General features: G+C 39.4%; 1 protein-coding gene across 2 annotated transcripts in view; it reads left to right on the plus strand.

Moving 5' to 3' along the window:
* Positions 1 to 6,366: 6,366 nt before the first annotated feature.
* Positions 6,367 to 14,827, plus strand: part of LOC148844565 (Cleavage and polyadenylation specificity factor (CPSF) A subunit protein) — a 59,149-nt gene continuing 50,688 nt past the window's right edge. The window contains exon 1 of one of the 2 annotated variants that reach the window (XM_088953065.1): positions 6,367 to 6,695. In XM_088953065.1, coding sequence (XP_088809191.1) covers positions 6,537 to 6,695 — 159 coding nt within the window. In that variant the 5' untranslated portion in view covers positions 6,367 to 6,536. The remainder of the gene's footprint in view (positions 6,696 to 14,827) is intronic. The other variant, XM_088953063.1, reaches the window with a different exon arrangement.

Here is a 14,827-nt window from a genome sequence, read left to right on the forward strand (position 1 = left end):
ACAACTAAAAGCCATTTGTTTAGAAAATAAACTTGTCAATGAAAAACCAACCCAACTTTTCATTTATATGGATCAAAATGCACTCTATATATTTGTTTCCAAATGTAACCTAAAAGCTGAAATCAAAGCTTAACGACGTGGAACCATGAGCTAAGATTGCTTAAGTGTCAACAATTAGCTTGAAAGCATAGTGGAATGCCCGTTTGAACCCCACAGCGATTATGGGTAGCAAGGAGAGGAACATGCCGCCGGTGAAATGGACTTTGAATACAGTGTCGGGAGGAGCATGCGAATAGCAAAATGATGTTGAGAAGATGTTAGGGTCCAGGGAGCTAGTCAAGGAAAATTTTTGGGGCTTGGTTGTGTATCTATGTTCTGACGGAGGCCATAAGGGTTACACAGGGGAAAGTGATTAGGACAAGGAATTTAAGGACAAGTGGTGATTCTGTTAAATGTGGGTAGCGTAAGCATTTTATTACTAGAGTATTTGAAACCAGCAAATGACAAGAGAGGATCTCCTACAAGAAAAATGGTGTACACACGCATACAATGAATTAGGTTATGCTTCTCATGATCACACCCCATCATGTATTGGGAGCATCTTCCCATGAATAATAAATACAAGTATGAGAGATGTTCCTAATGTGCGGTCAGGACATGCTGTGAGGTTAGTGTGAGGAAGATATCCAGACCTCCATATAATGTTACATTGGGAATGTATTCTCCAATTGTATGTTAAATTGGTGAGGATATATTCTTAATATATGGCTAGATTTTGTGATCCAAGGTGTATGTACAACTTTTCCTTTCAAAAAATCATAGGCGTTGGGAATTGGGGTCATTGAAACTTGGAGGATATGTTTATGAGGGGTGTCTAAAAACATTGTCTTTAGAACGTGTTATTTGCCCCCATTAAGTTCTACTTTGTTTGTTGTTGGGTTACAAGCAAGTATGTTCCTATGGAATAATGGAGCCTTGGATGAGAATCTGCAACCATCAAAGTTGAAGAGTCTTCGGAAAAATCTTATGTGAGACAATAGCAAATCGAACTGAGAGACATTAGTAGTTTCACACTCCTTAAATAATTTATGAAGAGTCATGGAGTGGATGATGGTGTTGGTTTAGAAAAAGCTCTTTGAACAGTCACAATTTCAAATACTGTGATTGTTGAAAAGGTAGTTTATAGTTAATGATTGTTAGCTTTGAATAATGCCTATTGATTGCACCCGATTAGACTGTGAATGGTCAGCCTCGCACCAAAATTCAAAGTTGTCATTCACAAGCCATGTGGGTGCAAGCAAAATACGCCTCTAAAGCGTCTCATTGCATCGCACACATGTGCACAAGTTGCACAGTAGCAAGTCTCTATACTCTCATCTCTATTTATAAGGAGTATAAATAAACTCCTATTTAAAAACTCAAAACAAGTTTTATAATTTTCTAATGTGGGACAAGTTGAAAACTGGTTTTAGTAAAAGAAAAAACTTTTTTACAAGATGTATGTGCATGTGTGTTTTCATGAAATTAATAAATCAAATCCCATCGAGTTTAATCTTCAATGAGATTAAAATCCAACAATCCCCCACTTTGATTGATCAATTGCATAGATTTATCTCGACCCAAATTAATATAGCATAGTTATGTATGCAAATGGTGTTTTATAATTTAAACATTCTATTAGAAATTTACTATAGATATTTTAAAGCCTTGTCAAAACTATTGGTGGCAAGACCTTAAACCAACTACTCTCAAGATAGGCCAGAGATACCCATACACAAAAATGTCAAATATCTACATGAGTTTAAAATTTTGCTAAACACTATTATGACCATATCCTTTTTTTATTGGTTTCATAAACAATCCCGATAACTAAAGATTGTACATACAAAATAATACAAAATACAAGCTTTTGCACACCCACATATTTGTATTTGTATTATTTCCAAATTGAGCCTAAGGCTGCATTTATTTGCAATACAAACGCTGAATTGGAGTATTTATGTAGCTTAGTTCGTGTTTGCAAATATTTGGTTTCGATACAAAAATGTAATGATTAAAATATTAAAAAAATATATATATTTTTTACATCTTTGTGTTGTGAGAATAGCATATTAGTGTACCCATTTGTTGGATACAACCTTATGTTCTTTTGATAGATGATGTGTTTGACCAAAATTTCCAGACATTTGATGATGGGGCCTATGTTTTGTACTGATTCCAAACAAAAAAAAAAAAAGGATTATGCTTTGCATTCATGAATAAAAAAATGTATTTATGAAAGAGTACATATTTGTATTATGCATTGCAATCAAATACAAAATAAGCAAATTAAGATCAAAATTGGGTATGAAATATCTCTTAAACTCTCCACCCACCTACTCACACATGCGACCAAAAAACTAATATGAGTGGTGCGATATGAGAGAGCATTTACAGCATTGGGTTTGTGAGAAAACACACTATATAAAATATTTTATTTTTGAGAAAACACACCATTGGCATCAGGATTTATAAAATTTGGCGGTTTTTTGGTTTTTCTTGCTCAATAATCGTAGTGTGGTAGTTAGATTTGACGATATACTCCTGAAGGGCCATGCTAGTTCGTCTTCACGCGGACTTTCAAATTGAGATGGATCACAATTCACAAAAACGTTAACCGCATAAGATGTAGAAAAATAAGCATCCTTGGGCCCCATTGTGGTTAGTTTGAAATGGCAAATTTTGGAACATGCCACACCATACCAAAAGGTTACTATATCATAGGCTTTAGATTTGGAATATATATATTCTTATTAAAATAATTAAAATGATTGTTTTTATGAGTATTCCAAAGTGCAATGAGTTATGGAACTTGAGAATTTAGTATGGATTAAATTTTTTGATATATTCAATTTCGAAGCCCATCCTCGTTTAGCCTATAGAACTAAATGAAACGAGACAACATAATACAAACACCCCTTTAACCTTCGTTATTTCACAAGCTGGGGGCTTGGGGGACTACATATTGAAGTTTAGGGCAGTGGGAAGCCATGGATTTTCCCATACAATCACTTTCTCACCATTTTCAATTCGCCATATTAAAGGCATTTTGTTGAATCCATGAAGGTTTGTTTCTATTCGCTTAAAGGATGGAGGTGTTGGACAATAAAGCAATTTAGGAAATCTCATCCCCTTGTATCGCCTTTCCCTCATGGATATCAACCACCAAGCTAATTTACACAATACCTAATTACAAAGTTTTCATTGTCCAGTTTATTGTTTGTTGTATGAGGAAAATATCTAATTAGGGTTTGAGTGGTTGAGGTGAATCTTCTTGCTATTTAAGGTGCCCTTCAACTAGCAATGCTCCAAGGTCAGTGGTGGTAAAGTATGGTTCTTTCTTTTGGATGAAATGGGGTCTTTTGTTTTTAATATGGACAATGTTATGTTTTTAATAGGGTCCTAAATAGTTTAGCGCACTGTTTTGAAAACCGGACCAAATTAGATGGTTGAATTATTTGACCCGGGAATCAGTCATGTATTTAGGCCCAGCCTTGGGTTATATCGCTGCCTTCAAAAAAGCGTTGAATTGGTTAGAAATCTTGGGCAGTTGAACCGCTAAACTATCCGACCTATACTTATTTTTTAAGGAAGATTATTGACATGAGATCATTGAGATCTAAGTCATGGAGAGGGAGAGAGTTGTTGAGAAACTTTGTTGTCATCGTCATCATCGTTGGTGAATGTTGCCTCCTCGATTCTTTTTCTTTCTTTATTCCTTTCTTTATTGTTTTCTTGACCGACAGCCACCTTCCTATCTCTTTTCTCATAAAAGTACAATGATATACATGATCCATTTCTACCTTAATATTCTAATCTAAGGGTTACATCCATCAAACCGCTTGAACCATTTAATCTGGAGTCGAACAGCTAACTTGAAAACCGATGGTTACAGCAGTTCCGTTTTTTAGATCATTTTTTAAAACCTTGGTTTAACGCACTATCTGGCATATAAAGGCAAATGTTTTTTCGGAGTTTTTCTTTTTAGCTGTCTCATCTCTTCTATCTCGACATTTCCGGTTATAGTCCTTTAGTTTATGTTTTATATTAGATTGTTTTCTTATAACAACAAGGACAATTCATTTGCTCATTTGCTCGTTTGACCAAAAGGAATTAACATGCTTTTGTTCATTGATCACAAAGCCCATTTGAAACTCTAAAATGGCTTAAGTATTATTATTATGTCGGTAGAGGCGGTTGCAACGGCCTCATTTTTATTATATGGCATAGATATAGAAATCACTTTTTTCTCTTACAAAATTGGCAAATTTAATAAAATATTAGTACCATTTCTGAAACATTTTGATTGTTTATTTATCTTTGAATTATTTTTGTTGAAAACTTAAAAGACGTTAGGGCCAAAATGTCATTTTATATGTTGTCCAAGAGAACCAGTAAAGCGGTTGCAGGGGTAGATGGGGTGCCTTAATAAACGACCCAATATGTAAATGGGTTGGCCGGGCTATCTCAAAAATTTGTAGGCCTAATGCTGGCCTGGTCGAGTGGTCGGGACTAGGGGTGCTCACATTGAACCGACATGTTCGGTTTTTAAATCTAACTGAATTGATGCAATTGGTTAATCTGTTAATCGGTTAATTGCAGTTCAGTTTTTTGGTTTTTTTATCCACTGGAAATTTTAAAAAGAAAAGGGAAAGAAAAACTTTTCCTCTTGCAGATTGAGAGTGAATAAAACTAAGACTAAGGTGAGATGAGAGATTGAGAGAGATGAGTGACTGAGATTGAGAGAGAAGAGGAGGACGTTGGGGAAGAAGAAGAAGAGTCTGAGAGAGAGAAGAGTGAGACAGTTGGTCACCTGGTCAGACATCGGTGACGATGACTTGGTCATCGGAGGCCATTGGTCCGTTAGGGAAGAAGAGAACTGAGATTGAGAGTGACAAAGAAATATTAGTCTCAGAGAGAAAAGAAAGGGGAAATTAGAAAATGGAAAGGCGTGGCGGAGGTAGGAGGCTTATTAGGGACGAAAAGAGAGACTGCCAGTCTACCAACCTTTTGAAGAGAAAGGCTGAAAGCCTAAGTTCGCCAGTCACCAACCTGGTTGCCAGTTTGCCAACCTTTTGAAGAGAAAGGTTGAAAGCCTAAAACTTGAAAGTCTCAGTTCAACAGTTTGACACTCTCAGATTGCCAAACCTTTTTGTTATATTTTCAAAAAAAAAAAGATAATATATATATATATATAACTGTATATATCGGTTGGTTCAGTTAACCGTCATTTTTTTTAAATGGTTAACCAAAACTATCGATTTTTTGAAAACATCGAACCAAAACCAAATTGATCGATTCAGTTAATCAATTTTTCAATTTGTTTTTTTTGTTTTTTTGCTCACCCCTAGTCGGGACGGGAAGGAAATGGTCGCATCAATTTTTAAGCCATGTTGGACAGCGGTTTGGAATAGCAAGAGCGGTCCAGAACCGTTATAATTGGTTCGTTTGGTTTGATTCTTTCGAATATACCTGATCCATTAACAGCCTTGTATTGGCATCCCCATCACGATACAATGGTAGAGTTGTCAAATTTAGTCCCTAGGATTGGAATAAACATTCTTCTAGGTTGTGTTTGATTTCCTACTTTCCCTTTACTTGAGTTTGGATTTGCTCCCGAGCGTGCTGACAGCATGTTTCAGCCATGCATCTGAAACATCAACATACTTATAAATGCACGGATGAAAGGTGCTATAAGAGAGTTCGACTTTTGTCAGGGCAAGTTGGTGCTGACATTGAACAACCCCTTGCAATTGAGACGGGATCTGTTCCTCACGAATGGGTGCCTCACATGCACATCCACTGTGTATTGAGAACATCTCCCGTGAATAATAATTAATTAGTATGGAAGATGTTCCCAATGCATGGTAGGATGTGCCTGTGAGGCGCCCTGTGTGAGGCGTAGATCCGGTCTCCTTGCAACCGATGATAATACCAATCTTGATGATGTCATCACCGGGAGATATTTTCAATACATGGCGGGATGTGTTATGGGATACTATGGGGTGCCCCCCTTGTGGCACACGGACTTAACTCCATTGCATTGGAAATATTTCCTAGGGAGAATGACCAATCAGCCCAGATAAAAAATTTGTAACCCCAAAGTACAGGAGGAATTCATGGTGCATTAAGATCATCTCCCGTGAATTGAAACTTATAAGTACGGGAGATGTTCCTAATGCATGGTAGGATGTGCGTGTGAGGCGCCCTAAGCGAGGGAGCCGGCTCGCTGTAAGGTGAGGCGCGTTGAGGAGCATACCCAAACTCCAAACGAAACACCAAGCTACTAATCATGGGGATTTACACGTATATTTTTCGTTAATTATTAACAGTAAACTAAAATTCATTTCTCTTCCAAGTTCCAACCATCCCCCCCTCTCTCTCCTCTTGCCGCTATTGATCAAAGCGCATGGAAGCCATGAAACTCTTCCTTAGTCAGCAGTTAAAACCCTAGACTTCCACGGCGAATTAAAACCTTGATTTCTCCAAAGACGGTAATGGAGACTGTAGATGAAGACTTGCCGTCCTCTCAGTCCCGGCCCGAACCGAAGGGCGTCCATTATCTGGCAAAGTGCGTGCTCAGGGGCAGTGCAGTTCTCCAGGCCGTTCATGGACATTTTCGCTCTTCATCCTCCTTCGACGTCGTTTTTGGAAAGGTTAGTATCCAAAGTTGTTTCTCTCTCTCTCTCTCTCTCTCTCTCTCTCTCTTCCCCCCCCCCTCCTGGAAAATTTTCTATTTGTTGAACCCGGTGAAGTTCCAGGATTATGCTTTAATTGCTATTGGAGCAATGGTATTAGACATTATGCTCCGATATCAAAATAGGAATTATGCCATTATGGTAATAAATATTCCATATTTCCGTAATCATTTTATTTTTTTCAATTTCCACTTGTATCGTACTCCATGTATCTTGCCAGGATTTATAGGATTGGTTTTGCTATGTTGAGATGATGGATCTCTTCATTCATTTTTGTTTTTTTTTTTTTTGGTTTTTGACATTGTTTGGCAAACGGCTTTCAGCGTTTCTCCCCTTTTTAACAGCATGGAAAGCGATGGTGCTTGGTAGGAGTTTTATGATTTTTCCACATTCACAAGGTGGCCAAGCATCCATTGTTTTATGGGTCAAGAATGAACAAATTTCTTGGAAAATAGCAAGAGTTGAAGACAGACACAATAGTTCTTTTGGTCAATATAGAAAAGATTATTTTGATAACTTATTCTCCCACCAAACATGCTTGAAGTTCTGCCTGAAATGCTTCCTTATGACTACAGCACTCATTACCAGGTCTTTATAAGACGGCCTCGTGTTATTAGGAGATTTCTCGCACTTTTGGAAAGAGCGACAAGAACCCACATTCAAATTAGTAAAAATAGTATACTGCTAAGTTAGTAGTGTGACCATGGACCTTAATCCTTCCCATACAAGGTGCATTTCAAACTTGGGGCTGTAGCAGTAGCAAAATAGATTACAGCTGAGTGCAATTGAAAATTTCTTCCACTGCCCTATCACTGAAGCAGGCCAAAAAAATTAAACTTCTGGATTATCAGTGTAATAATTAATTATATTCTGAAAGGCAACAATAATATGCATTAGGAACATAAAGATGGATGTCTGTTGGCAGTCCTTATGTGGTATTCCATATATATATATATATATTATTTTGTATCTTTTTTTTTTTTTTTTCTTTTGATAAGGGTGCACTATTGCATATTCAAGGGCTCAATATTCTTTGTAGGAAGTTACATGACTATAGTTGACTTGAAGGGTCATTACAGCCTGGTGATTATAAATCACCTGAACTTAAAAGGTATAGACTTTTACATGCGATCTGATTTTAACTTTTCTAGACTATGGATATAGGGTTATGGGAGTAAGTTACTATTGCATGTGATCCAATTTTCACTATTCTAGAACAAGTAAGGGAGTAAGTTACTAACTAGAACTAGAAGGGATGTCACATTCCTCTTCTTTTCCCCTTTGTTCCCCCAACTCCCCTAGTGATGATGGAAATCAACTTCTATGCAATGATCAGGAGGATGCAAAGATGTCTTTATGTTGCTTCAAAGAGCAACCACTTCAGCTTGAATCCTTCTCTACTTCTCAAATGTTTAAGGCCAATCTACAATCTACTTATAGGCACATTTCTTTGATTAATAAATTTAGTTATAGGATTGATACTCATCATTTCTTGGTTCAAGGGAAAACTTCCGACTTTTTTTGTTAATGTTCTTTTTTTATGGTAAATGACCAAAAAGAGGTCTAAATATGGAGCGAATGCAACACCACTGCTTTCTAGATGTAGGAGCAGAGCATTTTAAGCACCAAAACCAAAACGAATAAATAGGTTTGCATATTCTACTCATTCTCTGGGGATATTATCACCTTAGTATAAAACATCCCCTAGTTGCTCTAACCTTGCCTAGGCAGTCTGCTAAGGCATTGGCTGATCGTGGAGTACATCTGATTATCTGAACACTATGCTCAATCTATATACCAAGGCTCTTGCATTTCTAATCGAATGTTGCAATCTCTAGGGTTATTGGTGCCATCTCTAATCCAATCAATCATTTCTTAGGAGTCTTCTTTAACTCATGTTGCTCAGAGCGTAGTTAAAACATCACTTTGAGTCTTGAAACTGTGTAACTTTTTCTCTGTTTCAATTAAGTCCCCCACCTCTAGTTGTAATGAGAAAATTATAGTTGCTTTTTCAGTATGAGTCCTAAGTTGCCAATTCTTGAATGTCCTTGGTTACCTAGTGAGCGAGCACCTATCAGAATTGAGTTTAATATCTCTATGGAGCAGGGAATCACTCTTCTGCTAATCAATGAACTCCAGATGCATGAATTGCCATCTTCTGATGACTGTAGTTTATTTTGAAGTCTATAACTCATTTTTTTTTGAGATCCAATGGGCCACATTAATAGTAATAATCATGGTGAAAACAGTAGTAACACGGGTGGTGCAATTAAAATTGATAGATAGGAGGTACCCCAAACTAACCACTTATGGTACTTTGTACCAATCATCTGTAATGAGTGAGAATTGAAGAGGATGTTGCCCATAGAATTACAGCAGGGTGGTCAAAGCAGAGAGGTATATCTAGTGTGATATGTGGCCAGCATGTATCAATGAGACTAAAAGGAAAATTTTATGAGACAGGTATAAAACCAGCATTTTATATAGGACAGAGTGCTGGATAATCAAGAAACAACATGTTCAGAAAATGAATGTAGCTGAGATGGATGAGTAGTGTAGGTGTTCAAGACTGCTATCAGTCTTGATCACTAAGAAGTTTCAGATTCGATGAGAAGAGAAAGTGAAGAAGAAGTAGAAGAAAGAGTGGCGAGAGAGCAGTAGAACACAGATTTTGAGGAGAAGAACAGAATGTCAATATTCTGCCGCCACCACTTTAATTTAATATATATATATGTTATGCTAGTTACATGAAAGGACATATCTGCCCTTGGTGTTTACATCATAACTGCTAACACATAACAAACAATATAAAACTGAAAAATAAATAGCAACTAGGAATAACAGAATAACAAATTGACCACAGCTGTGACTAGATACATTCTACCCTACGGACAGAGTGGGACACAGCTGTGGGGCCCACATCAATGTTCTCTACACTCCCCCTCAAGTTGGGAGTATATGTTCATCATTCCCAACTTGGATAGATCCGCTTCTAGCTTCTTTCTTGATACGACTTTAGTGAGGATGTCTACTAGTTGCATACTGGGTGTGATGTAAGGGAGGCATACTTCTTGAGATGAGACCCTCTTTCGTACAAAGTGGTGGTCAACTTCAACGTGTTTGGTTCTGTCATGCTGTACTGGATTATGTGCTATATTAATGGCGGCTTGATTATCACAGTACAACATCGGGGGCTTCTCATACTCAATACCCAACTCCTCAAGTAGAGATCTTAGCCATAGGATTTCAGCCACTCCGTTGGTCATGGACTTGTATTCTGCTTCAGCACTTGACCGGGAAACAACACTTTGTTTCTTACTTCTCCAGGAGACAAGATTTCCTCCCACGAGGGCACAATATCCTGAGGTAGACCTTCTGTCATCAACACTCCCAGCCCAATCAGCATTCGTATAGACCTCCACCTTCATGTGATTGTTGTTCTTGAATAGTATACCCCTACTTGGGCATCTCTTCAAGTAGGCTAAGATTCTTTCTGCCGCAAGAAGATGTGTGGTTATAGGAGAATGCATGTACTGACTGACAACACTAACAACATAAGTAACATCTGGCCGAGTGAGGTAGAGATATAGGAGCTTTCCTACCAATTGCTGGAACATAACTTTGTCTTCAAGAAGCTCCCCACTCTCGGCACTGGTCCTGTGGTTCTGTTCAATTGGTGTATCTGCAGGCTTGACACCTAATTTTCCAGTTTTTGCTAACAGGTCTAGGACATATTTCCTCTGAGAAATAAAGATCCCCTGTTTGGATCTAGCAACCTCAATACCCAAAAAATACCGGAGTACACCAAGGTCCTTTACCTCAAATTCTTGATGAAGAAGCTGTTTAAGAGACTCAATCTCATGGCTATCATTCCCTGTGACCACAATATCTTCAACATATACTGCCAGTAGTGTCAAAGAGGACTCTACCCTCTTGATGAATAGGGTATGATCTGACTGGGCCTGTACATAACCAAACTTCACAAGAGCTAGTCTGAATTTATCGAACCAAGCCCTAGGTGACTGTTTCAAACCATACAAAGCCTTGTTGAGCCGACAAACCTTCTTACCTATTTCTGCATCATAGAATCCAGGAGGCAAACACATGTAAACTTCTTCCTGCAGATCTCCATTCAGACAGGCATTTTTCACGTCCATTTGGTATAAAGGCCAAGTGTGACTTGCTGCAAGGGACAATAGGACTCAAATAGTAGTCATCTTGGCTATCGGTGCAAAGGTCTCCAAGTAATCTATGCCATAAGACTGTGTAAACCCTCTTGCAACTAACTGAGCTTTATACCTCTCAATAGATCCATCTGCATTATGCTTCACCGTAAATACCCATCTGCATCCAATTGGTTTCTTTCCTTTGGGCAAATCAACTACCTCCCAGGTGTTGTTTTTCAACAGGGCATCCATCTCAACTTGCATTGCATCTTTCCATTCAGGGACGGATAGGGCTTCTTGCACTGTTCTTGGAATAGGGACATTGGAAATTGAACTAAGGTAGGACCTGTAGGTAGGAGATAGGCGATCATAGGATAAAAAATGGGAAATACAGTGGGCTGTGGATGTGGTACAATGTCGTTTCCCTTTACGGACTGCAGTCAGAAGGTCAAGATCATCTGTAGGGGAAGTCTCTGTGGGCTCTGGGACTGTAGTATCTGGACCTGGAGCTGCGGATGAGATTGGAGCTGGCCCGGACTACTGATGATCATGATCAACCTGCTTGCACCGCCTGTGATAAACCCGCGACTCTTGATCCCTCTGACCACCCTCACCATTGCAGCTCTCCCTCAACTCCTGATCCCTCTGACTACCCTCACCATTGCAGCTCTCATCACCCAATGGAATAGGTAAAGGAACTGCCCCACTCTCACTGCTCTCCCCCTGAGGGGAAACCCGAGGATAATAGGGTGTTCCCTCAAAGAAAGTGACATCCATGGAGACAAACTTCCTCCCGGAGACAGGATCATAGCAGCAATAACCCTTTTGAGTTTGTGCATAACCAAGGAAGATGCATTTGGAGGCTTTGGGTTTGAACTTGGAGTGATGGGGTCCGAGAAGCTGAACAAAGCAAGTACAACCGAATGTCTTAAGAGGAATAGAAAACAAGTCCTCACGTGGGTGTAGGAGGGAAAAAGGAGATCACATATCAAGGACCCTGGAAGGAACTTGATTAATAAGGTATACCGCCGTGAGGATAGCATCACCCCAGAAGCGAATAGGAACATTGGAAGTAAACATGAGGCTTCTAGCCACTTCCAAAATGTGCCTATTCTTCCTTTCGACAACTCCATTCTGTTGAGGTGTATGAGGGCAAGAGCTTTGGTGGATAACCCCATGATGAAGAAGATAAGATGTCAATGATTTAGTAAAGTATTCCTTTGCGTTATCAGATCTGAGAACTTTGATCTTGGCATCAAACTGGGTTATGATCATTTGGTGAAAATTTTGGGTCAGGGAAGGTACCTTATCTCGTGAACGCATGAGATAAACCCAAGAAAAACGGGTATGGTCATCAACAAATAACAAAAAATATCTGAACCCACCCATGGAAGGGATATGATAAGGCCCCCAAACGTCAGTATGCACAATATCAAAAGAATTATCACTCCTTTTTTTACTCAATAAATAAGGCTTTCTACAATGCTTAGCAAACTCACAACTTTCACACTGTAACCGAGACAACTCAATAGACTCAAATAAAGCAGGAAACAGACTTTGTAAAGATCGAAAAGACAAATGACCTAATCGTTTTTGGAAACAAAAGACATCTTCTCAACTGACTCTCCCTGACAGAACCGCTCCCCAAGTAGATAGATCCCATTCGCCTCACGGCCAGTCCCAATCACCTTTTGCGTCTCCAAGTCCTAAAAAACACATCGTTTAGGGAAGAAGGTTACTGAGCAGTTCATATGCTTGGTAATACTACTGACTGAAAGAAGGTTAGTATCAAGCTTAGGAACATGCAAGACAGATGGCAGGGAGATAGTATCTGAAAGCTTGATGTCACCCTTCCCAGAAATAGGAACTAGGGAGCCATCAGAAATAGATACCTTATCCCTACCAGAAGACAAATGGTAAGTAGTAAACAATGAAGGCAAGCTAGTCATGTGATCAGATGCACCCGAGTCTATTACCCAACAAGGTTCAGTAGTACCTGGAGCTAAGGCATGATTGGCTGAAGCTCGAGTACCTGAATGGGCGAAGGCAGATGTGGCAGGGGCTGATGGAGGCTGCGGTGGCTGAGCTGAATTTCCAGCTTCCTTTTCTAGTTGTATTAGGGCAGCCCGAACTGCAGCTAAGGTCTCCAAAGATGTTCCTTTTGTGCCAGATGAGGATGCTGAATCAGTGTTCACGGCTACATGAGCAGTGCCTTTCTTGTTTCTCAATTTCACAAGAACCAAGTGAGGATGCAGTTTCCAACATGTTTCTTTTGTATGTTTGAGCTTCTTACAATGTTCACATACCACATCCTTCTTGTCTTCCTTCCTTCTGTCCTTCTCTGAATCACCCCCTGATTTGGCTGTAACTGCTACAAAGGCTGGTGTGGATGGCTGGGGTTGCATCATAACCTTCCTTCTGGTCTCTTCACTGTGTACAAACGAGTATGTCTGAGAGAGAGTCACACTGTCTCTGGTCAAAATCTGTTGCCGGACAATATCATAATCTGAATTTAAGCCTGCTAGAAACTCAAATACACGGTTTGTCTCAACCTGCTTTCTATATATCCGTGCATTTCTGGGACTCTCCCACTCAAGCGTCTCTAAGTGATCAATCTCACGCCACAGGGATTGCAAGGTAGAGAAATATACTGAAACCGTTCTCTCTCCTTGTCTAAGATTTTTCACTTCACATTTCAATTCATATGCTCTGGCAACATTAAGGGGTTGGGAATAAGTTTCTTTCATAACATCCTATATCTCCTTAGCTGTCTTTGCCCACAAATAATTCCGGCTAATATGAGGCTGCATAGAATTACACAGCCATGTCATAACCAAGTAATTTTCTTGCATCCACTTGGTATATGTTGGGTCTCCCTTGGGAGGTTCTTTCATATCTCCCAAGAGGTACCCTAATTTACCTCTTCCACCAATAGCCATCATGACTGATTGGGCCCATTCCAAATAGTTTGATCCATCAAACTTTACGGTCGTAATCTGACCACCCATCTCAGAAACACTACCATAACTGATGTTTCCAAGGCTGTCTTCTGCTTGATTTTTAAATTCCATTTCTGTCAAGTCTCAAAACAGCACTTGAACTACCAATCTCAATCAAAACAGTATAGGCCTGATCTGTATTCTCAGTGTATGTGCACAAAACTGAGATAATTCTGATCTGAAACCAACTAGTCAACACAACAGTAGCTGTCCGTAGAGCACTAACCCATTAGGACTCTGAGAACAGCTTAAAAAAATGTGATATGCTTGCAATAGGGTTTAATCAGTCCTTAAGTAAGCAATTCAGTTGCACAACCCAAACAGAACTGTATAGATAGGCTTGCAGTAGGGTTAATAAGAAACCCTAGAATCTGATCAGACCTACCAATAAACTTAAGGGTAACTCTAGGTAGATCACAGGGTTCAGTCAAACACTAGGGCTTGCCGCAAGATCACTTTCAAACCCTAGAGTAGAGAGAAACACAGTTGAGACAGTTCGGTCTAGGGTTTGCTGTAAAACTCTAGTGAATCGAAGAGAGAAAAGCCTAGAATGGTTCGGCCTTCCCCTCCAGATAGGTCCAACCTATCTTCTCTGATAGAACTTCTCTTAGAAAGTAAACAACTTACAAGGAAAAAATGTTCACTGCCTTCTAGGGTTACCCGAACCCTAGTCTTCTCTGATCCTTCCTGACCACCACCACTCTGCAACCCTAGCAAGTTTCCAATAGCTGCTAGCACCTCTGGTGATCTCCAAGAATCAGCCTGCGAACTCCTCCTTTTCAGCTTCCAGTCCTAGGAGATTCTCATGTGGTCGGCTGGTATTAGGCTCACATGAGAAACCCTAACTTGGCTCTGATACCATGTAGGTGTTCAAGACTGCTATCAGTCTTGATCACTAAGAAGTTTCAGATTTGATGAGAAGAGA

This window comes from Nelumbo lutea, chromosome 7 (genome assembly GCF_056320005.1).
Source record: "Nelumbo lutea isolate HS-2025 chromosome 7, American lotus-T2T, whole genome shotgun sequence".
Lineage (NCBI taxonomy): Eukaryota > Viridiplantae > Streptophyta > Magnoliopsida > Proteales > Nelumbonaceae > Nelumbo > Nelumbo lutea.